The sequence below is a fragment of the Coenobita brevimanus genome, chromosome 93, assembly GCF_032717465.1.
Source record: "Coenobita brevimanus isolate Jiangsu-jjx chromosome 93, ASM3271746v2, whole genome shotgun sequence".
NCBI classification, from domain to species: Eukaryota; Metazoa; Arthropoda; class Malacostraca; order Decapoda; family Coenobitidae; genus Coenobita; species Coenobita brevimanus.
Genome location: NC_137046.1, coordinates 52,326,965 through 52,352,621, shown reverse-complemented (window position 1 = coordinate 52,352,621; position 25,657 = coordinate 52,326,965). Strand labels below are relative to the sequence as shown.

The following is a 25,657-nucleotide window of genomic DNA, read 5'->3' as shown; positions in this document are numbered from 1 at the left end:
AAAACATTGCCATTTTGATGATATCAAACTTCAGGCATTAAGATAAAGAGTTAACAACCTACTGAGTTCTTCAGCTGTTGATATACATTTCCTACTACTGTATTTTCATCTCATTTATGCAAAGTATTCTACAGTATAAAGTGAAGAAGTGAGCTCTGATTCTACATGAACTGTATTACAATATAACTGCTTGAAAGACTACTTGCTGTATACTGTACACTTCTAACTACAGTACTACCTTTATACTCAAGTTCTGTAATAACTTCATCAAGTGAAGATATGTACAAATACTGTACCTTTAAATAAATGCGGCAGAAAAGGCCAGAGCACTTACATACAAAACATGCATGCTTGCACATCCTTTAAAAATAAGGTATCTGCTGACACCAAATAAACAAATATGCTGCCTGTAAAAGATGAGAAATGCTAAAATAAAATAAAATACTATGTACCTTATCATACACAAGGTCAAAGAAAAAGTTATTGGTCATAGGAACACCGCATTGACAAGAATAGGTTATATATATACCAACATATATAGTATATTTAGCTTTACATAAGTAGATGTAGTTATGCTTACCAAACCTGTTTATTAGGTAAATTGTTTTTATTAAAAGATGCTTTAATAAAACATGACACATTCTACTCCTGTCCTACATCACAGACCCTTAGAGTACGTACTGTAATGCACGTAAAATTTCGACAATCAAAATGAATGGGAATGCCAAGTACCACATACACACCTTAACATATATAGCCATTACTGTACAGTGCTAGTTACATAATGTTCTCTGTAAAACTTTAAATGGTGTTTGCTGTTCTGTATACCATCACTGCACTTAAGTGATTGATGACAGCTTTAGATTAAAAACATACATAATACAGCTCCTGCAGTACCAAGGTTTTCAGTGTTTAACAAAGTGCCCATGTGAGAAAAATAAATACCTGTACCGTATTAGAAAATCTTTAAATTGAAGACCTTCCACGTACTTGAATGATTCATCTTTTAAGAAGAACCAGAAAGCATTAGCTAATGAAAAGTTTACCCATATGCACCATTTCAAGTTTTGAGATATTCAAAGTACCTATGATGTGAAAGAGGTCTATAATTACAAGATCATAAGTTTGTCACTGAGGTTAGAGAAGGTACAAGTAAAGATAAAAATACAGGATCTTGCAAAAGTAATGGTCCAATATGACACAAGCATGTCAGGAATAATAAGCCCCTGTAACATAAAACAATGGTGATACAATATATTGTAATGCTTTTTACAGTGCCCTGTTTCATGCATGTCACTGGTGCAAATGACAGTGTAAGTATGAACTTGAATACAATTCTGGCTAAACAAATACGTGTAGCATACTGGCTGAAACATTCCCCATGCAACAAGTATTGTTAATAAGAGTGGTTAACAACTAAGATGTGTTCTGACTACATTTCTGAAATCCCATCAACCTGGAGAAAAAAGCAGTATAAGGATATGAAAAGCTCCAATGTTCCACAAACATTTCTTTAAAAGCAGTCTGTGAGAGAGATGCCTGAGTTGTTCCTGTCCAGTAGACTGAAAATATAAAATAATAATAATCTCACTAACACATCTTCCTAATTACAGAATGACATCAATAAATCTGATATGCAAAAAAGTGCTGCACAATAAAATTATTTCTTCTGTGTCTATTGCTTCTTGTCCCCCAGGTTGACTCAAGTATTAATTAAGAAGATTAGCATCAGCACTCATCAGCATACAGCACTGTACTTATGGTAAAAGTGAATGGCAAGAAGAATGGACTTGGAACACTGCATCCCAAGTCATTTGTCTTGAATAATACAGGAGCCACCCCATGTCTTAAAAGTAACACAGCACAGCTCATGTAGGTGGGTGGCAAAAATCAGTCTATCTTAACCACATCATTACATTGTAAAAACATCACATTCAGAGATCAAAAGGATTAAATATATTTTACATAACAACTACAGTATGTGTCAGTTGTGTTTTGGGGATGATTTTGTCTTAGCTGATAGGTTAGTGTGGCATAAGAATATTTATCATCACTTGTGTTCCGTTCACTGATCAATCAATTGTCAGGCAAGTTTTTAATGGACCTTACATACTTCACTCCCACTGGTATAAAACTGATAGATTAAGTCACAAGTCAAACCAAGGGTCTGCTTCCAAGAACATGAAATAACTTAAAAAGGTAAATTCATAATTCACCTTTATAAATATTGAAATAACAGCTTGAAACTGACAAGTTATATTGCAGTATTTGAGTCATTTCATCTAACATTTTTCTAACATTTCTTTCACCCAATCCTGTCTAGGTACACAGTATGGTAAATGTCACTTCTCTAAGAAAAAAATAAAAAAGTATTAAAAATTTGCAATTACCATTAACGGTCCATCTTTTTCCTTTGCTTAACAATAGAACCTGACATCGTGTTCACATTCACTCAAGGCTACATAAAGCTCAATATAATCTTGAGCTGCCTGAATATATCTAAGGGAAACAGCATAGCAATATGCATGGTACTGGAATGCTAAGAGCATCTTAAACAAGAGAGTATAAATAAAATCTGATGTTGAAATACAGCAACACACACTCACTTCTGCCAATTCACCTCTTGTACACTTTGTGTCAGGTTCCTTATCATTATACAAGGAACATGAGTAGTAAATATCCTCATGTCCAGATAATAATCGGTATATATGTATCAGTATATACATACACCAGTAATATAAAACTTCATTTGGTGACTAACTCAGCACAATACTGATCTAAAGCTAAGAATTCAGCTCACACTTAAATAAAAAAAAATCTTGACTAGTATTGGATAATATGTGATAAATAAGTATAAATAGCATTTTTATAAGTGAAAGCTCTGTATTTCTACACCTTTAATAACTCGTTATGCCTATCAGTTGTGGTATTTGTGGCTCACCTAAAATTCTTTATGGCTTTTATCTGGAATACGACTATTAAGATATGTGGGATGTCAGGATGCACTAAACTGAAAGGAAGTCCCACTAAACTATGTTGTGATGTAAAAGCATTCCTCTTCATATAATCTGTAATCCACATCAGATTTATAAAACATCTGAACAAAGATATCATGTATCTTTTGATCTAAATGAACAATGTTATGAAAAGCTGCAAAACTTAGTTTCATCAAAGCTACAGAAATATATGAACAAGCATTTTACTCCCAATATTATACTTTACTCCCAAAGGAAAAACTATGATCTTCTTTAAGTACTGTGCTTTTGATAACACTTACTTGTGAATTATGACACAGATATATTTTCCATTATCTTTAAGTATGTAGCCACTCCCATGGACTGTTGATATTCAAAGCTGAGTAACCACCACCTGAGATCAGTGGTCCTGACTTGTTACACAGTCGCTATCACACAAGATGCTGAATTCTAAGAACCAATTTTTCAAGCTTGAGTTCTGTATCATAAAAAGCACAGTAACCCAAGCTTAATGACTGTGCATAATGGCAAAAGCAGTTGTTGAATGGAGAGCACAACAGAAGCACAATACCCCAAACCAAGCTTTCTATTGAGAGCACAGTAATACAAGCAAGTGATCGGTAAACTAGGAATACAGCAATCCCAGTCTGAGGACTGACTGCTATAAGCATAGTATGTGTTGTCTGACAAATGACTGCTACAAGCCACACTGGCCCTCAAAAACACTGGTCACCTAGAAGAGGAAGTGTGGAGTGACCAAAGTGAAGAAGCCTACAGGAAGGAGAAGCAGTAAGGAGGTGGCAGCGAGAGGTGCAGACGCCCCTGTAGTGGCTGTGAGGCGGTCTCCAAATATGTCCAGCAGACGCATTGCAACTCCATTGCTCCATCCAAAGCCCAGCTGGACATCATACTCTCCACCACCACCCGAAAGCCCCACCACACTCACGTTGTACTGTGAAAGTAAACACAGTACAGTACAAGGATGTTAAGAAAAAAATAATGGAGATTGTATCTATCCTCATAATACATAATAGTAAACTCTCAATTATCTGGCTTAATTCAGCCAAGCCCTATGCCGAATAACATGAAATGCCATCAGCTCAGTATTCGACACCAAGCTAGATATGGCATTACAGTACTATCTGTCTCAACCCTCTCTCCTGAAAACTTTCCCATGAGTAAATGTTGAAAATTAAGCATAAAATACAATAAAGCATGATACAGTACAGTAATACAACACCGGTTGGCTTCCATTCACGAATTGGTTGATACACCTCGACAACGGATGTTGCAAAAGAATTACACAGATGGATATACTGTGCATATACCATATATGTATATATATATATATATATATATCTATCTATCTATCTATCTATCTCTATCTATTGCCAGACGCCTCAATCCCGTATGGGGTGGCCACAAACAAATCGCCTCCACATCGCTCTGTCCCCCGCCATTTCACTGCCCTGCTCCCAACTCACACCCCCCTCTCTCATATACCTCTCTACCCCATCTCTCCATCTCATCCTCGGTCTCCCCCTCCCTCTCCCCCCTCCACCTCACTACCATACACTCTGCTCGTCAGTCTCTCACCCTCCATCCTCTCCACATGGCCAAACCACCTCAGTGTGTTCCTCCTAACGCTTCCTATCACATCCACATCCACACCACAACGCTCCTTTATATCCTCATTTGTCAGCCTGTCTCTCCATGTGACTCCACAGGCTCCTCTTAAATAACTCATTTCCACTGCTCTCACTCCTGACTTGTGTCCTTCCAACAACGTCCAAGCTTCACTTCCATACATTAGAGTTGGTATCACAATACTGTCATGTAGTAACTTTTTCACTTCCATGCTCACTTCCCTGTTTCTTATCACTGCTTTCAAGGAACCAGCAACCTTTCTTCCTTGTTGCACCCTCTCAAGCACTTCACCCTCCAAACTTCCATCCTTACTCATCACACTACCCAAGTACTTAAACGTACTCACATTTTCCATTTCCTCACCATCCAACCTCACTGTACCTATATATATATATATATATATATATATATATATATATATATATATATATATAAATGCATCTCTCTCAGGGAAAGAGAAAATAGACATCAACGAGTATATAACCCATGGGGAGGAATCAGCAAGACGACACCGCAAAAAACTGCATAAAAAAAGAGGTGACAAAAATGTAAGGAAATTCAGTTTCCTAATTTGGGCAACTGATCTGTGGAATGCATTACCAAATGAAATAGTGTGTGCCAAAACTATTCATAATTATAAGGGTATGTATGATAAAAATGTTAATACATTACACGGGATAGTACAAGCTTGACTTATTCCAGTAAAAATACATCAGATAAGAACACACATACAGTTGGAAAGGCACTGTTTCATGCTTTTTATTTGATACTCTTGTTCATCTGATGGCTGTTCTCTAAGATGCTCAATCGATTGCAGTATCCATCGTATCTCATAGCTTTATTATTCTTTCTTAGGAACTCACCCCATGTTTCCCTTGGCTTTGGTCTAGCTGCAGAAGCAATTCCTTTCATATTCAGATATGAAGAATGGTTCACTGATCATCTCTCAATCATCCTTTCCATATATCCAAATCATTTGTGCCTACTCTGCTTCTCTTTACTTAACAAAGTATGGGCATAGCCTTGGCAGGTCATTCCTTTAGGCCCAGGAATCATCCCACTACCAGGAGGTGATGTTACATTTTCTCATATATCATCACCTGGGCAATAATACAGCACTATGTACTGTATTCTGAAACATTAGGTATTTCATTCAAGCACGATGTGAAGGTATTATGTGCAGTGTTTTTTAACACATTGCCAAGTCTTTTGGAATATCAGTTATGACTGTTTCCGTAAGTTTCAGCTCCTCATATTGTTCCCTGTCTCAGCTGGCTATCAATTCCTTTATTTTACAACAAGCAATCCACTCTCCTACCACCTGACCACTATCTCCCTAAATGTCACCATGGGGGGCGCAGTAGCACAGTGGTAGCGCGCTGGACTTGTAATCGGGGGATTGCAAGTTCGAGCCTCGCCCGGGCTGCAGTGCCGGGAGGGGTAGCTCCCTCCTGTAACCCTAGCGGGGCTATATAGTCCAATACAGGGCTTAGCTCGGGGGAACTCCATTTCTCCCATTTTAAATGTCACCATGCTACCTGTGATATATTCCATGCCCATGTATAAACAGCTCCTGTGGGATATGTTGAATGCCAATGATTTGGTGGTGACTGCAGAGAATGAAAAGGAGGCGGAAGAATGATTCAGGAAGTGGACAGATGGTATGGGGCACAAGGGCTTGAGAGTAAATGCAAATAAAACAAAAGTGATGGTGTCTAGGGATGGTGGTGGCACTGTTAAAGAAGAGAAAGAGTGGTCATGTGCAGTTTGCCACAAGGGAGAGGGAAGTAATTCCATCTTGTGCAGTGCTTGTGATAAGTGGGTGTATAAAAGATATAATGGTATTAGAGGTAAACTGAGAGATAATGCTGATTTCCTATGTGTGGTGTGTCAAGAAGAGCACGTGGAAATTGTCAGGTGTGAAAGGATTAATCTTGCTGCTGGTGAGGCTCATGACTGTGTGGAAGAGTTCTGTTACTTGGGAGACATGATATGTGCTGGAGGTGGGGCTGGAGCTAGTTCTGTGACTACAGTGAGGAGTGGTTGGAAGAAGTTCAGGGAGCTGTTGCCTCTCCTGACAATGAGAGAGCTCTCCCTCCGTGATAAAGGATCTTTAAATGTGGCACGTGTTAGGAGTATAATGGTGTATGGTAGTGAGACCTGGGGAGTAAAGGAAGACGTTATCTGTATGCTCAAACATACAGAAATAACGATGATTAGGTGGATGTGCAGTGCATCCTTGAATGTGAGGCCTGGGAGGTATAGGCTTATGATGGAAGAGTTAAGAGGAAGGATGGGACTGGTGTGTATTGGTGTTGTGATAAGGAGGGGTAGACTGAGATGGTTTGGGCATGTGGAGAGGATGGGGGATGACATTTGGGTGCAGAAAATAAGCAGTGTGATTGCTGGGGGTGGCGATGAGATAGTCAGGCTGAAAAAGGCCTCGGATGAGATTATAGAGTGCGACCTCAGGGATAAAGGACTGAATAGGGAGGCTGCCAGAGATCGAACAGCATGGACAGCAGCCAATAGGCGATCAACGGTGACACATGCATGCATGTTGGAGCCTTTGTAAACAAAACAAAGCAAAATGAAATTACTGCAGTTCCAGTGTCTGTGAAAACTATTATCAATAGTACCTTTGTTGACGGAAAATCCATATATAAATACATACATGGCTAACCATGGTGATAAAGAGGGGGGAGAGAGAGAAAGAGAGAGAGAGAGAGAAACTACCCAAGTATACCCTGTGGGCTACATCATGAACATCATCATCATCATCATCAACATCAACATCAACATCTAATCCCATTTTGCCCCATATAAACAGGAGAAGAGGGGCTGGGAATAGTCTAATGAATGCTGTATGTGGTTTCTAAAGGAGATTGGAGCATAAAGCCAGCAACTATACCTTCCTTATACTGTACTGTCCTAGAAAAGGGGTGTCAGACTTCATCACTCAGTCCCAGTGGTTGTTTTGCAAGCAGTATGTACCAGTGTTTCGTCCAACATGAGGGGAGGATGACTGTATACTGACAACTATTTCTTTATTAATTCGAGCATTATAAGATGCAAACACTCCAGCCCTAGTAGCTGTTTTGCAAGCCATATTTACTGATATCACCTCCGACATGAATGGAGATAGACTGTGAATGAACCACTACATCTCTTTAAAAAAAAAAAAAAAAAAAAAAGCAAATACCTTTGCTCTCAATCTCCCAATTTATATGAAAAGAAATTGGGGAAAAAGAATGAGTTGATGATGATTACGATCATAATGATGACGACTTTTATGCTTCTGCAGACATTCTTTTCACATACAATATGCTATGTACAACAATAATGCTGTTGTTGATGATGTTACCCCAGGCTCATCTGGATGTGAGCCTTGTGGACAGCAGGTTGGAGTTGCCCTTTTCTTGCAGTCCACTATCCTCCTTCCTGGGATTGGTAGGGAGTTCAGGACATTTGTATAACCATGTGAAGGAATGCTTATATAAATGAATAAAGGAGCTGCCCAATTATACCGGTGCCACCATATGAAAGTATCCCTCTTCAGGGTTGCACTAGAAACTAAAATACAGTATGATACTGTACTGACAGGAACTGGTAACTTGACTGGCACCTGCTTGGCAAAAACAATATGTGAATCTACAACACTTCAGAGGTACTGTACCTGGCCTCAAATAAATGGAAACATTTTTGCTCTACATGAAAGTTCATTCCTTACCTTTTCAAACATGGCATGTGGTGTAGACTGCTGGTAGCCCTTCCAGTTGGTTCTGATCCACTTCTCAGCCAATGAGAATGCCAGACCATCAGCTGCATGGTGGATGGAGCGAGCATTGTACAGTCCCATAATGGCTATGTGCTCCAGGGGTGCCCAAGCATTTGGAAAGTCCCACTGTTGACCGCTATCCTCTAGAGAGCTTGGAACACCACTGAAGGAAAAAAGGAACTAGTAAAATTTCCATTTCACGGATATAATCATTCTGTTTACAAAAATGTATATACTGTACAGCAAGAGACAGTGTGTCAAAACTGAGATGATGATGATGATGATGATTTACAGTAATGTAGTTTACCTCAGTATGATGGGATTCTACATATTTTATTATGGTACCTGCTAAACTATCAAACCTGCTCAGGTAGGGCTTCTCATATCAAAAGGGCTTGAAACACACCAGAAACCCCTTCCCCTTTCCTGCAATGGCAGCTTAATTATTTTATTCCCACTGTTACAAGATGCTCTTACAACAACTTAGCTTTTAATAAATCTTGTGCTAAAGGAGTAAACATATGCATACAAATATAATTTCTTCCTTATTCTGAAACAGAAATAAAGATAAAATCACCAGTAACAAGGACAAAATGATATGGCTGCAATACAGTAAACCATATTTCATATGCCGTTAATATTTATCAACTACATTTTTCCTCCAGGTAAAAGTCACAGCTTGGGAGGTGGAGGTCTTCAACCCCTTCGTGCACGATGATTCAAAATGAGTCAAAACAGTGTTAGGCTGAAGAGAAACCGGTGATGCACTGTGACATACTTGTCAGTGTTGGTCTGAAGGGATGCCAATTTGGCAATTCTGGACAAAAATAGTCACCCAAAATTAAGTTTTAGCATGAAAAGTGTCAATCTATGATGCGTCATAAGGGAGGGTGTCTATTTCATGGACAACACTCTCAAACAGTCGGCATTCTCTCAGTTTTTGGTTAAGGGGGGTGCATGCAATTTTTGGCGATTTACTTGAAAACTATTGGTCAAATCAGAATTCTGACAACACCAAGTGAAAGCTCGTGAAATTCTGCATCCAGACATATGCTTAGCTCTTGCATTGTATGGGCAAAATTTTTAGCTAGGGTGTAGGGCAGTTATTTTCACTGTTGAACAACAGTATTCTCACTGCATTTCGGTACTTTCACAGTACTTTTACTCAAATCAATTTTTTGTGTTTTTATTAGCTTATTGTATAGTATAAACACCAGGGAAGATGACTGATTACAATTTATACCATTATAACCAATACCTTGGACAAATATAATATATGGGAATGTTTTCCACTGTGTGCGAGTCCAGCCTGCCCTCGCGGCATTTCTCTGATCATGTCACACACACTTATAGAAAACTTTCGGTGCACGAAGGGGTTAAGGAGTACTGATGATTCACTTTGCTGAGTTTTCTCAAGTAAAATGAGGAGGCTCAGCAGAGTGAACCACTATTACTCAGAAAGATCTCCATCTCACGAAGTGTGTTTTTTTACTAATTCCATCAACATTACTGCACTTGCTGAGTAATACTGAGCTTTGGCAAGAGGTAAGTATCATTATTATCATCATCCTACTCCTATTTCCCTCATTTATTTATTGGCAGAATCCAGAAACTAGAAAAGGAACATACAGTATTAAAGCAACAGAGCAGTCAAAAGGGTGATTAGTAAAACTGGTCATACATCTACAGTAATAAGTTATCATCTGAGCATTTGAAAAGCTCATGAGCAGCAATTCACAATAATTATACTTTATCCAAGGCCACTCTCATGACATCAGTGGGGTACAGCCATTCCGGCAATTGTCAAGTGCAAAAATGATACCAACCACTGTCTGCACATTTCCAACTTGTATGCACTTCACCCATCCACCTCTACAGTCTGTCAGTTTTTCTGCTTCCTCAATAATCATACCGTGCAAAACATGCCAAAAAATATAATTATGAAACATTGTGCTACTAGGCCTTTAGCACAGGGATGTAGTTTACAATTTATTATGAGTGCTAGATTATTTTTTCAGTTGAGGAAAGCTCTCTATGAGGGAAAGGGTTTGAAACACTCAAATAATCCCTTTAACCAATGGAATTACAGCACTTTGTATTTTATTTTGGCTAATGCCATACAATTTTATTAAACTAAGGAGAGACCCCTCAGAGAGTAGGATTAAACAAAATAGAGAACAGCAACACCTCATCTTTAACCTTTTATCATCAGGAACTAAGATAAAATTATCTTAATGTGTGCTAATACTAGCTGGACAGACAGGCTGGAAGCAACTATGCACAGGCTGGCAGCAACTGTGCACATGGCAGTGGGTGGCACATGACCACTGACTTCAAATCTAATCAATGCATGTATCCATATGTGTGTGTGTGTGTGTGTGTGTGTGTGTGTGTGACTAATGGGCCAGACATGTACCTGCATACATCACACCAACTGGTGAGCAACTCACAATCTAGACACTCTTCCTATTGTCAGAGCTCTTCAGCATTAGTGCTCATAAACATCCACAGAACCATGAACAAGCTACAATATTCAGCTTCATTATCAGAAAGCAAAAGAGCATCATCAATATAAGCTCCACTTCATTATCAAAAGGCAAAACAGCATTATCAACGTAAATCATATTAGATACAGCCCAGCTTTTGCATTCATCACCTGTATTGGTTCCTTTTTCCATCACTCTAATCATAATCTATTTAATAAAACCCATCCATAGAAATACTAAAACAATCATGTAATAATTATTTAACCTTGTCTCATTCCAACAATGATGGTGAATAAGATTCAAGCCTCCATTTACCCTCATACTTGACTGTATCATGCAGTCTGTCACATCATTCACTAGCTTCCTTTGTGGCAAAGATATACAGGATCTTTTACTGTATTCTCCTTCCCAGTTCACTTTATCAAATTCATTTTCCTATGTCCATTAATACTATTAACATCTTCCTATCATTCTCTGCCCTACATCCCGCTGAAAACTGTTTATCTAAACATCCTTCACTCAAGAGACCATCTCATTTGAAACTAACATGTCCATTTATACACTGAAAAATTATCTTTCCATTTGGTACTGTTAAGATGTACATCAGATAATTTTAGACTGAAGTTTCTTCGCCTTACCCAACATAGCCAGTAACTTTCATGTTGTTGAGGTAGTTGATGACACGCTCAATGACTTTGGCCTGGGAGTTCGTTGGATCCTGGCCATAGCAGCCACTCCAGATGGGGTGGATGTTGGACAAGTAGAAGTACCTGGAAAGAAAACTATGTGTTACTATTGTTTTTATGTGCCCAAATGCAACTTCAGATTATACTTAGCGTAGTTAACTGTAATCAGGGACAGTAAATATGAGAATGAATTTCACATACAGTAATTTAAGGATGCATAAGTGCTACTTTTACCATCTGTGACATATAGACAAAGGATATGTAATCAAAGCTGATTCCAAGGCAACACGAACCAATTATATTTCATTAATACATGCCAGATTGACAAATGAGGATGTGAAAGGGCATTGTGGTGTGGACGTGGATGTGATAGGAAGCGTTAGGAGAAACACACTGAGGTGGTTTGGCCATGTGGAGAGGATGGAAAATGAGAGACTGATGAGGAAAGTGTATGTGAGTGAGGTGGAAGAGGAGAGAGGGAGGGGAAGGCCAAGGATGAGATGGAGGGATGGAATGGAGAGATATATGAGAGAGGGGGGTGTGAATTGGGAGCAGGGCAGTGAAATGGCGGGGGACAGAGTGATGTAGAGGCGATTTGTTTGTGGCCATCTCGTATAAGGGATTAAGGCATTCTGGCAATAGATAGATGGATAGTCTGCACAGTTCATTGATAAGCCTATCAACTCACCTTCTTTTGGTCTCTGAGCTGAGATCATAGTCATACCACACTCCATCAGTATTGTCCCAAAATATTTTGCTCATAGTTTCATTCATTTTATTAGCCAAAACCTCGTACTGATTCTTTTCACTATGACGAGCAAGTTTTTGGTAGAACTGGCTGAGGATGCGGGCATTCATGCACATGAGGCTGTTCAGATCCACAGGCACAATTGATGTCACTTTGAGGTCCTTCAGTGTACCTGTAACAAAATTTATTACTTTCCATTAAAATAAATAAACAGCATAACAAAAGGTTCAGACAAGAGAAATGCTCTAACATGTTAATGGTACCAACATTACAACAGTGCTGCTGCATAATAATACACTTCCACATACTGAGATTCTGTAGTATATTATTATACGAGCTGCCATCAGTATTCTTATAACCACTGCTATACAGTCAGACCCGTACTTTCGAAGGATTGACTTACAAAAAATCCGCAGATACAAAAAAAATAATTATCTGGGAGTAAAAAAATAGAAAAAAATAAATAAATAAACATAATTTACTGATTCAGACAGCATGGCAAGTACAACAGATGGCGACTGTGTGCTCCCCCTGCTTGGAAGCCCAGAGCATTGTCGTTATCAGCACAAATAGCATCAGCTGTGATTTTCTTCATTTCGACTTGATTATTTCCCCCAACATGTCTCAGAAATGGAAAAGTAGGGAGTGATAGTGGTAGCAGCAGAAAACGGCATGCAATTACAACGGAAACCAAAGTGGACACAATTATGAGTGGAGAGGGGGGAGAAGCTGAGTGATGTGGCATGTGTGTTTATACTGAATCCCATGACTTTAAGAATAATTTTAAAGGACAAGGAACGTATTCTTCAACATGTAAAGCAAGTACGCTGTATGTATATGTGTATATATATATATATATATATACAGGCAGATAGACAATTACTATAGATAGATAAACAGATAGATAGGTAATGATATATATATTTCAGAAGACTTACGCTGGGTGAATTACAGTCTCATATAATATATTCTTAACAAGATGGCAAAAGAAATAAAAAAGGAATACAATAAAGGAAAATGATCTTTTAGCAAAAAGCAAAACATGTACATGACACTACACACTTCACAGTTTTTAACACTGTATAGTTGGAGTTTCCCTCGGTTGAATAAAATACATTCTGGCCACAGCCAAAATAAAATGGCTGAGTGACATCTTGCCCTGTCAATGGTGTATTAAAGATAAATACTTTTGTACAAAAAAGCAAAACAGGATTAGATTACATGAACAAATAATGCTAAATTACATTTCATTAAAGTATCAACATATAATAATGCAAAAAACTAATATTTAATCAGCATTTTCTCTTTGCTCCTAGGAGATGATATCACCATTTGCAACTGAAACACAGTATCCTTTATTCTCATATATGTATTATGCATCAAATACTGTGCAATAAAGTATATTAAATATACAAGATATCAAAATATTAAATGCAAGAATAGCATACAGTAAATGCAGCAAGTGAAGAAACCAAATCAGTGGTTCATTTCTTCTCTAAAATAATGAAACAGTGCATGTTAGAAAAAAAAAAAAACAAGCAAGCTGACAAAAGCTTTTACTTGAGAAAGTAGTGGAAAGCTGCAGCAATAATTCACAGAATAATCAGGGAACACTACATTTAAATCGTTCATTAACCATACCTAACTGAAAGAAATTATGGTAATCTGTAACCTAACTTGCCAATAGAAAAAAATCATCCACTTCCTATTTGCTAACTATAATATTCAAGAGCTGTGCTAAGCCATTTCTTGATGAAGCACTGTACTGTATAGACTTTGACATTAAAAAAAAAAAAAAAAAAAAAAAAAAAAAAAATACATTACTGAAAAATCATGTGTATTCTTCATTGATTGCAAGAGATCTTATCCTCATAAGGTTTTAATGGGCAAGGTTGCACTGTACAGTATACTGATGATAAGTAATCAACTGACTGGACTGATCAGAGACAACACCAAGAAGAAGTACAGTGTGACTAATGAAGATGGTGCTTTTGTTGTCTCAGACTCATCTATATATGATCCCATTTGACTGCATGCTGAAGTTGCCCTTCTGCAGTCCATGATCCACCATCATCATTTTGAGAAACATGGAGGGAGTCGAGGAATGTTTGTATAACTGAGTACTAGGTCCACCTGGCCTTATCAGTGCCACGACATGAAGGCATCCTTCTCCAGCACTTGGAGATACAGTAAATCCCTGATATAAAGGGACATTCAAGCATCAAACTTCACTCACTCATAATCTTTACTCAATAAAAATGCTAAATACTGGAAATCATATTTTGTTGCACTTGAACACTTTTCCCTTAAAGAAATGATTCTCCTATGCACACAGGGAGATCAAGGGTGTGCCTTTGTGCTCTGTACTGTTACAAGGCATCAGCCCCACTGCCCTCACACAATTTATAGATACCTAGTAATCTATTTTGTTAAGACACTCCAACTGCATGTAGGTCATAAGGGTCTACATCTGAGGGGTGGTTGGGTGCATTTACTGCCAATGTATTGTAATGCCACTCAGGGATGTGGAAATGGTCACTCTAGCCTTCAATGTCTGGATGAGTAGCCAAGTCCCAGGCCCTTGTGCTTCTGACAGACTGGACAATGGATTGAAATTCAAGTGAGAAAATAATTCTTTGTACTGTACATAACTACTGTACAACTTACTTTTCAACCCATTGGTCCTAACACATACCGGTACTGAGGATTACAATACTGTAGTGGTCTAGTGGTCTGAGGTGAGATGAGGTAATGGTCACATGCTAAATGCAAGTTCAAATGACCAAAAGGATTTTCTTTACTCCCCCCCCCCCATGCCACCATGAACACAGGCTCACTCACCTACCCTTAAATATCTAAGATTATGTTAGCCTTGCCTCAAGCCCATACATCTTACTTGGGATAAAGTTGGATTGGATGCACTGATGAAAATGTTTTCAAAAACAGTTAATTACCCTTACCAATTCAAGATAAATGACCTAGGCACAATGATAAGAGTGCCTATCATCTTTACAAGCACTTACCATTTTGGCACAAGTAAAATCACAGCATTTTTTAGCAGCATATATATTAGCAATTCCACTGAGCCAGTAAAGAAGCAAAGAACAGAAACTCAGTCTTTATATCCTCACCACTGTTGTCAGAATTTCCCTCTGGATACAGTCCTAAGATCAGAACAACAACAAGAAGCAGGAAGGACTTGGCACGCACCAACCACCGACACAAGAGGATAAGTGCTAGTACATTCACATCAACTGCAATGGGTATGTGCAGGCCACACAGACAGTGCAAAAATAGGAGTTAGAAAGGCTAAAGATTTGCATGACTGCAAAAAAAAAAAAAAAAAAAAAAAAGTACTTTACACAAATATTAAAGGCCACTAGCAAAGTAGGCAGTGTATACTGTAGTCATGCTGTTACTGGTTCCACTTTCTGTGTCAGTTTTTACTGTTGAGATATCCATGTACGTGCAATGAGTTTCCAGCTAGCAAGGAAAAAATGAAAAATGCTTTTTACACTTGATGCACTATTTCTACCCAAGTTAGTGTAGCTGTTATATAACACCATACTAGTATGACATCATTCCTAACCCACCTTTATTGGTCTGGTTGTTGATGAACCAGCGTGTGGAATAATCCCAGCCAGATTCTGCCCCAGACTTGAGCTCTACATACAACTGCTCCTGCTCCTGATCTGTCTTCAGCTTGTGTGCCAGTTCATAGTCCTCCCTGTGAAAGTTGGAAACTGATATAGGGTAGCTAGAAACAACTGTCCATTTTCCTGCACCTTACCTTAATAATTATGCAGTCAAAACAACAACATGTTTTCTGAGGTTGGCCATGGCAGAACCTGAAATTTTAACCAGGTGCAAATGCTAACTCAGCACTGTACTTCCCAACCATAACCAGAAGCTTCTGGTTGAGAGAAATCTAACATGTACAAAATATCCCATACAGATTAGCTAAGTCTTGGTTTGGATTCTGATGTGGCTGAGCTCCCTGCATAACAATAGTGAGTGTACTAGTTATCAAACTAAGCCACACATCATTATTATGCCAATATCCTAGTAATACGAGAACTTCACATACCAAGTCCTTCCTCACTTAACAATAAATCACATAACAATCCTTGACTTTAATGATACTTTACAAATTTTTTGATGTCCTTGGTCAATGAATGATTTGACATCTACTTAGAGAGAATATAAATATATAAAAATCTGGATGCCAGACATGCATCTAACCTCAAATATCACTGCTACCATGCACAGAAAATATTTTCCAGCTCTGTGTTCTTTGCAAAATACCTGGTATTGCTCCTCCCATACAATCTCTCTCTCTCTCTCATATAAATATATATATATATATATATAAGCCTCCGTGGTACAGTGGTAAATTGTGCGTTTTCATACATGGGAGAACAAGGGTTCACACCCTGCCAGGGTAATAAAGTTTGGTAGGATTCTTCCGGCCACGTACTGCTTTGGCGGACATAAGGTGTGCTGTGGTTAAACCAGTGTTGTGTACGAAGTATGCTTGCACCCAGTTGGCTTGCGCAGGCCGATTACACTTGGTTCACAAACTACACGCACATCCAAAGCCACTCTACACTACAGTCACGCTTACAAGCATTTCTCATCCTACATATGATCTCTACCAGACACCCTATGCCACTTGGCAGAGATACATAGGCTGTATCATCCCTACTTTGGTCGGGATAGGCCAGTCCTGCAATGGACACTCAAACAGCTGATGAGATGAGATGATACATATATATACAGTATATATATACAGTAATCCCTCCAATATCCAGATCAATAGAGCCATCGGTAGGTTCGGTTATTGGTTTCGTCCGGATATTGGGCCCCAGCTTATGGACTTGTACTTATGGACCCTAACTCAGAGAAACACCTATACAACTCCCTCTGGACATGCATAGCACCTATTTAAGACCCAAATCACACCAATAAGGCACATAAATGACTGAAATAAATGCAAAAGAAACATAAAATGCGGGTTTAGAAGTATGTTCATACATTAATAAACATTCTGGTACTTATGGACCCTAACCTAGCCTAACTCTGAAAAACACATTCCTACTGCACATGCATGAGGTAAGTATAGTATGGAAAAAAGTACAGTATGAAACATTCTGGTAAGTATAGTATGGAAAAAAGTACAATATGAAACATTCTGGCTACTTACAGCAAGTCCCTGGCCACCTCGATGAATAACCGCCTCCTCTCGGACTCTGACAGTAAGAACGATTTCCTGAAGCACTTGCAGTACACTCTTCCTGAAGTCTTGCACTGAACTTAGTCAATAACAAACAGAAGTCCGTTCTCTTCACAGTGTTCACTTTAGTCCAAATAATGTTCCATTTTAATTTCGTGTTGCACATTAACTTTTCCCAATTTTTTTTTATTTTCCAAAGCCAAAACAAAGAAGGTTAGTTATGTTAAATTTTGTTTCCACTGAGTCTTTTCTCTCATTTCGAAAACCTTAACACAACACACCGTTTTTTTCACTGCACAACACTCAAAATTCCCGTGTGGTCTAGTGGAGAAGTTCTTGCTGTTTATTCACTGTCAGAGTCCGAGAGTATCACAGGCAGGCGACCAAGGGGTGCATCGCTGGGTCGTGGTGATGGCGTACCGACTACAGAAGACTCTGACGAAAGCCGCAAACTCACATCGAGCGGTGACTCCACTGTAGCTGATGTGCTGGGCTGTGGCTCGGAGCATGAGGGCCTGTCTTGGGGAGGCAACGGAGTGGAGCCAGGGCTTGGCACAGCGGGGATCACGGGCCTGAAAAAACTGTCAATCGTTGACTGACGCAAGGACTGACCATTCTGGCGATTGATGATGCGCTGCCGGAAAGCACGCACTTCCTCCACGAGTCCCAAGGGCCCCATCTCCCTGTCACAGTCCGGGTGTTCCAGGTAGTCTAGGACGAAATCTAGATGTTCCCGGAGTGCGCTCAGCTTGGGGATGGCTGGAGTAGTGTCCTGCTGAGAGAAGTCCGCATCATCGTCGCCTTCGTCGTCGGAATCTTCAAGTTCGGGACTGACACCAGCAACTGAAGACGCGATCTCGATATCAGACAACGTCTGATACCCAGGATCGCCCTCGTTGTCGTCCAACCACTCACGTACATCGTCCACATCAACAACGTCGCCGTGCGTACGTAGTTGTGCACGGAAATCATCCACGTCAAAGCCCAGAAAATCGTACTCCACATCTGTTCCGAGAAGCAGACGAGACCAACCATTTTCAAGAGTTTTCACAGGGACTTCCTTCCATGCACTAGCCCAGTTGTACAGCGCAGACTTGATGTTGTAGCGGCGAAGGTATTCCAAAGTCCGCTTGCCTCGAGTGTCATGTCCTTCTCTGCGCTCGTCCTCGTCCTCGAGAACAACCATCACCTCGTCCAGGAACTTCCGACAGTACAGGCGCTTTGTTGCCACGATCACTCCTTGGTCCATGGGTTGAATGAGAGCAGTCGTATTAGGTGGCAGAAACATGCACCTAATACGGCCATTCTCAGCAACCAAGTCCTTGTCGCACGGGTGGGCAGGTGCATTGTCGAGCAGAAGGAAAGCCTTTACCTGGTCACGAAGGATTCCCAGTGTCTTCGTCTGGTACTGGATGACCTCCTTGACGAAGTGACGGTGAAACCAGTCTTTGAAAATCACAGCTGTGAACCATGCTTTCAAAGAATGGTACCATACGACAGGAAGGACATCCATCACCCCATGAAGGCACCGAGGCTGCTTTGCACGGCCAACAACAACGGGCTTAAGCCGGTGCATGCCGTTAGCACTGGCACAACACAAAGCAGATATCCGTTCCTTAGAAAGCTTGCGGCCAGGTACACGCTTCTCCGTCTCATCGGCTAGAGTGTTCATTGGCAGTGAGCGATAGAATAGGCCAGTTTTGTGTGCGTTATAGACTTGACCGAGAGTGAGGCCCTCCCTGTCGATCAAGCCTTTCACCTTGTGCCGAAACTCGTCAACTCCATCCTTGTTAGCGTCCAATGCTTCGCCATGTGCTTTACGGTTAGTAAGGCCATGTCGCAACTTGAACGCGAAGAGCCAACCCTCGGATGCCTTGAAGTCTAGGGCGTCGTGAAGCCTTGCAAACTTCTCAGCAGCAGCCTTCAGCTCCGTTCCACGTACCATCACACCAGCTGCACATTGCTGTCGGTACCAAATCAATGTGGATCGGTCGATTTCTGCAAACTTGGGGGTAAACATAACCTTCCTTTCCACGTTGCGTTTGCTTCTCGACAAGAAGTCAGCCGTGTACTGCATGAGTTTGTCTCGGGAACGTTTGATATCGAACAAAGTCGACCGGGCCAGGTTAAACTCGCGGAGAATGCGTGAAGAAGACCAACCCGCATCAACTTTCTCCAATATCTCCCTCTTCTTTTCCAGAGTCAACACCACTCTCTTCCTTTTCTCAGGTGGCGGGGCCATCATCACACACTAAGAGGAGGGCCGAGAGCAGCAGGAGGCCTTGCAGCAAGTACGGCACCACCACAAAAGCGAGCACGTGGGCAGCCATTACGAAGAGCGTGGGTCCAGTCGCAGTGAGAGACAGGCGGGAAGTGGGGAGGATGCAGCGGCGCTCTATCGGACGTCGGAGGAATGACGAACCAAAACAATGCTCTCCCGCGGCGCGCGCGGCAAGTTCAAATTACGGACGGCAAAAAATCGATTTTATTTTTTTATTTTTTTGGGTTTTCGGACCATTTTGGGAATGTTGGATCCCAGGACGATAAGGTCCGGGTAGTGGGGATGTTCGGTTATTGGGCGTCCGGATATTAGAGTGATTACTGTATGTGTGTGTGTATATATATATATATATATATATATATATATATCTATCATCCAATCCCACATTGCCCCATGAGGAGCGTAGGAGCCCAGGGCTAGGTAGTTGGTCCCGACATTTAAGATGAGTGACCAGCCTCACTCATCCCTGAGTGGCATTACACGAGCAATCAACCCCAACCATCCCTTGGATATAAACCTTCGCTGGCTCAATCCGATTGGAGTGCAATAATTACCCACTAAACCACCAGGTGCCAAAATTTGGTTATATGGTTACCACCTAGCGTTATAAATGGTTTCCTGGTGTACAGGAAACCATTTGGCATGTCACTCAGTGCAGAGTCACCCACAGGCAGAAGGAAGAGAAAAGAATGAAGGAAAGAAAGACAGAAGAGGAAGTGTAAAGTTGCCCATAGGCAGAAAGACAAGGAAAGAATGAATGAAAGGAAGACAGAAGAGGATGGAAGGAAAGAGGGATGGAGGAGAGGAAAGGGCAGACACCCAAGAGCAGCACTACATCGAGTGAGTGGATGGTGAGCGTCCCCACCTACCACAATATATATATATATACAGTATATATATTATACTGTATATCTGTATAGTGTGGTTGGTAGGGGCACTCACCATCCACTCAACTGATGTAGTGCTGCTCTCAGGTGTCTGTCCTTTCCTTTCCTTCCCTCTTTCTTTCCTTCCTCTTCTGTCTTCCTTTACTTCATTCTTTCCTCATCTTTCGTCTACAAGTGACTTTACACTCCCTCTTCTGCTATTTTTCCTTCATTCTTTCCTCCTCCTTCTGCCTATGGGTGACTCAACATTGAGTGACAAGCCAAATGGTTTCTGTACATCAGGAAACCACTTACTATGCTGGGTGGTAACCATATAACCAAATTATGGCACCTGGTGGTTTAGTGGGTAATTACGGCACTTCAATCAGATTGAGCCGGTGAAGGTTTATATCCAAGGGGTGGTTGGGGTTTATTGCTCACGTAATGCCACTCAGGGATGAGTGAGGCTGGTCACTCTCGTCTTAAATGTCAGGACCAACTTGCCTAGCCCAGGGCTCCTATGCTCCTCATGGGACAACGTAGGATTGGATGATGCATGGATGGATGGATATATATATATATATATAGACACTTATAGCACTGCAAGCCTTGCTCTGGGTTATGGTAATGTTGTGTGCAGTGCATCATTCTGCATCTTTGTATAATTCGTCAACAGTGGTTATTTCTTATGAAGCCCTGAGCCAGGCTGAATAAATGGTAATTCTGTAGTGACAGATTTATGTCAGTACAAGTATATACAAAAACAGAAAATGCATTGGTGAAGGCATGCTGCAACTACCAACCTCACACTTTTAAAAAATGTCAGTGTTTCCTAATTATGGTGTACTAACCGAAATGAAACTTAACAAATTAATCACAGTCCTGGCCAAGATACGATCCCGGGCCCTCGTGCTTGATACGCGCACACGTTACCACTGAACCCAAGAGAGGATCCCCTCATTGCCTTTAGGCAATGCGGGCTTTTATACATCCCATTACACCCCTCTTTTCTCCCCTTGGTGATTAATTTGGTGAGTTTCGAACACACAAGGTAGTGTAAGCACTGGAGGCCACCATGGGGAGGCTGCGGACCACACCCAAACAGCCCATCCCCGGGATGAGGGCAGGGACGCTGTCAGCTAACCAAGGACCAACATCAAATTGCCAACTAAGCCCCGCCTCACATCCCACACCGCTGCCAACCAATGTAACAACTGAAATGGCACTTAACAAATTAATCACGGTCCTGGCTGAGATTCGATCCCGGGCCCTCGCGCTTGATACACGCGCACGGTACCACTTTCCAAAGAGAGGATCCCCTCATTGCCTTTAGGCAATGCAGGCTTTTATACACCCCATTACAATGGTGAATATAAAGTGTGACTGGTCCTTGTAGTTTGGCTATAAAGTGATAACAATTATGAGACTTATGCTGTACAATATGAACTTGGTGAGAACTTGGTAAGTGTTACATTAACAATATCACCATGATCTATGCTCGATAATCTATCTAAGTACTATTCTGTCTTGACAATATCACTGGGATCTATGTTTGATACATTATCTACAGATGGTGCTATCTTAACAAACAGAAGAGAAGACTTTTGGATGAATGGAAAGAAGTAGTAAGAGAAAGGAATATAGTACTTGGCCACTAAGCAAAAAGCCAGAAAGATAGTTTACAGGGCAAAGTCTGAGTCTCAGAGAGATTTATTGGGTAGCCTAAATAATGCTGAAAGGAGGAATGTGGTATATAAGGTGGCTAAACTGAGCATGAAAGAAAACAGATGTCACAGGAGAGCAGTGTGTGAAGAATGATGAAGGAAAGGTTGTTGCTGCTGATCAACCCCAGTCTGTCTGGCTGGGCAGACAAATCAACCATAGGGCAATTTACTGACCCTGCAGCCCAGTCCCAAGCAGTGACCCAGTGTTCTCTGGTGGATGACAGCACCCCACCACAGTGATGTGCAGGGAAATGAGTAGAAGTTTGATTCTTGGGTGGGTGCCTCATTTGCATCACTCCAAGATATTAACATTGGCACTGTAGCAGGCTCCACTTCAACCCATGACCTGATTGTATGGTTACCACCCACCACTGTAAATGGTTCCCTGGGTTACAGGGAACCAACAGACATGTCACTTGCTGTACAGCCACCTGAGGTGGAAAGAAGAGTAATAAAAAGTGATTAGAGAGAAAGGCAGAAGCAGGTAGAGAGGAGAGCTGATGCAGAAACTTAATAAGAACAGTGAAGGTACAATAAACCTGGTAAAATAAAGGAGTGGACAGATCACAAGCCCCGCCGACCCGCACAATCCCAAGTCCAGTCACTGGACCTTGGACCCATAGCCCATCAGCTGTGGCTAGTGGCTGTGGCAGTGGCCTTGGGGCACTCTGCCAAGACAGCTAAAGGGACATGCTCCATGCATATCTTGGCACTGTACCTGCCCTGCCATTATACACCCACTGACAGGGGAGTCTCCTGGCATGCTATTCCCAAGTTTGAACCCCTCTCTATTGGATGGAAGTGGAACCCTGAGAATCGCAATGCCCTGTACCCTATGGCAAAGATCTGAGTCCCACCAGTCCGGGTCCCAAAAGTTGCAGTGGCAGAACCTACACCATGCCTCCCCTCAGGTCCATCACTAGGTTGTGGGGGCACAGTTTTCTGGCCACAAGCTCTTGTTGACATCAACGACTGTGACGCAGTGAGGTATGCGCTGTGGTACCGGTATGTAAAGTGTATGTAAAATAGTGCATGGGATAGTTAGAAAAACGTGTTTGGAAGAGTATGCTAGCCTCCTCTCCATATTAATGTCACACTGAAAAAGGTCAGCAAAGGGGGATGTTCAGGATAAACAGGAACTTCAGTTCTTCCTATCACCAGCATTCCCATCCTCCTTGGAAGTACTGCCCCGATTGGATGATGCTACAGCATACTTCCTTATTATTGCCTCTCCCAACACTAAAAGGGATCTCCTTCCATGCTAAAGGATCTTTTTTTGTGGTATGTGTTAGTAGTGTAATGCAGTATGATAGTGAGACCTGGCAGTAAAGGAAGAAGATTACTGTAGGTACAAATGTACAAAAATGACAGTGATTACATGGATAAATAGTGTGTCCTTGAAAGCCAGGCTGGGGGGGGGCTAGGCTTACAAATAGAGTTGAGAGGAAGGATGAAACTGGAATTTATTGGTGTACTGATGAGGAGGGGTAGATTGAGATGGTCTGGGCATGTTGAGAGGATGGTGGATGACGATTGGGTGCAGAGGGTGAGAAGTGTGAATGTCAGTGGTAGGGCTGCATGAGGTAGATCGAAAAAAGACCTGGGACAATGTCATACAGTGTGACTTCAGGAGTAAGGGACTGATTAAGGAGACTGCCAGAGATCAAGCAGCATAGACAGCTGCCACTAGGTGACTATGGCTGATGCATGCAAATGTAATGGAGCCTTTATAAACAATGTAACAAAAAATGAAGGAAGAAATGGGCAGCACTGCATCAAGTGAGTGGATGATGGTTGCCACCACCTACCACTTGGAGGAAAGGTAGTGGTGGTCAATGAGGATATTAATAATGCATGAAGGAAGCATTACAACCATTTGACTGGAACAGGGAAAGTTTGGAGACTGGATCCAGTGTTTCACCCATGCCTTTTGGTTGATGTTGATACTATGAACAAGTCAACCACCAAAATGCAATTAGGGAAGGCACTGGGTGTGTCTGTATTAAATGATGAGATGCAGAAAGCCTCTGGAGAGACAGCAGAGCGTTTAATAACAGATTTGATGAATTCTATTATATATAAGTATGTTGTTCCAAATGACTGGTTAAAGAGTATGACTGTAAATTTATATAAAAGGAAGGCTGATGCCATGGAAAGAAGAAATTACAGGCATAAGGCTTTAGAACCAGATAATGAAGGTAATGGAGAGAATCCTGGAAAGTATATTAAGGGAAAAAGTGAATACTGATGAGATGCAGTTCAGATTTATGCCAGGCACATGGACCACTGATGCAACAGTCACCTTCTGATGTACGACACCTTCTGGAAAAATATACACAGTAGGAAGGAATACAGCTGTGCTTTGTTTCCATTGATTTGGAGAAGGCTTTAACAGAGTGCCAAGGGAGGGGGTGAAGTGAGCAATGAAAAACATAGGATTGAGGATTTGTTGGCTAGAAAGCCTATGACAATGTACAAGGGTGCTCAAACCTGGGTGGGACTGAACAGAGGATTGAATGATGAGTTTGTCATGAATGATGGTGTGCATCAGGGGTCTGTTTTAGGCCCCTTACTGTTTATAATAGTGCTAGATCTCTCATATGACTTCAGAACTGGACTCCCATGGGAGGTGTTGTATGATGATCACTTGGTGTTGTTCTCTGAGAAAGTCACGGAAGCAGAGGAAAGATATAGAGAGTTGAGAGATGGAATGGGGTACAAGACTTTAAGAGTAAATGCAGTTAAAACAAAATTCATGATATCTAGGGCAGCTGGCGGCAGAGCCAAACCAGAAAGAGTGTGACCATGTGCAGTTTACTTCAAGGGTGTGGGAAGTAAGTCCATCTTGTACAGTGATTGTGAAACTGGTAAGTGGGTGCAATAGAGATGTAGTGGTATAAGAGGTATGCTGCAAAATAATGCTGATTTTGTGTGTGCAGTGTGTAGGGGAGAGAATATACAGCCAGCGTGACAGGAAAGAATTAGTCTTGCCAGAGTCTTTTGAGTGGAAGGAGGAGCTCTGATATTTGTGGGGCATCATATGTGCTGGAGGTGTGGCTGGAGCTGCACTGCAAGCCTCATATGAGGTATTGTACACTTTACATTGATTATAAAACAATGACTCAGAGGAGGTAAGCTACCTTACAAAGAATCAGCCCAGCAGGGGTTATAATCAGAAAAAAATAAATAACACAGACTTGATATGCAGAATGGTCATTGAGAAGTTCTGTAAA

General features: G+C 41.1%; 1 protein-coding gene across 1 annotated transcript in view; it reads right to left on the bottom strand.

The window, feature by feature from the left end:
- Positions 1-2,354: 2,354 nt before the first annotated feature.
- LOC145412531 (trehalase-like) overlaps positions 2,355-25,657 on the bottom strand; it is a 408,315-nt gene continuing 385,012 nt past the window's right edge. The window contains exons 8-12 of the mRNA XM_080282426.1: positions 15,914-16,047; positions 12,261-12,492; positions 11,525-11,656; positions 8,353-8,563; positions 2,355-3,927 (exon numbers count right to left, since the gene is read on the bottom strand). Of these exons, the coding sequence (XP_080138552.1) occupies positions 3,709-3,927; positions 8,353-8,563; positions 11,525-11,656; positions 12,261-12,492; positions 15,914-16,047 (928 nt within the window). The 3' untranslated portion in view covers positions 2,355-3,708. The remainder of the gene's footprint in view (positions 3,928-8,352; positions 8,564-11,524; positions 11,657-12,260; positions 12,493-15,913; positions 16,048-25,657) is intronic.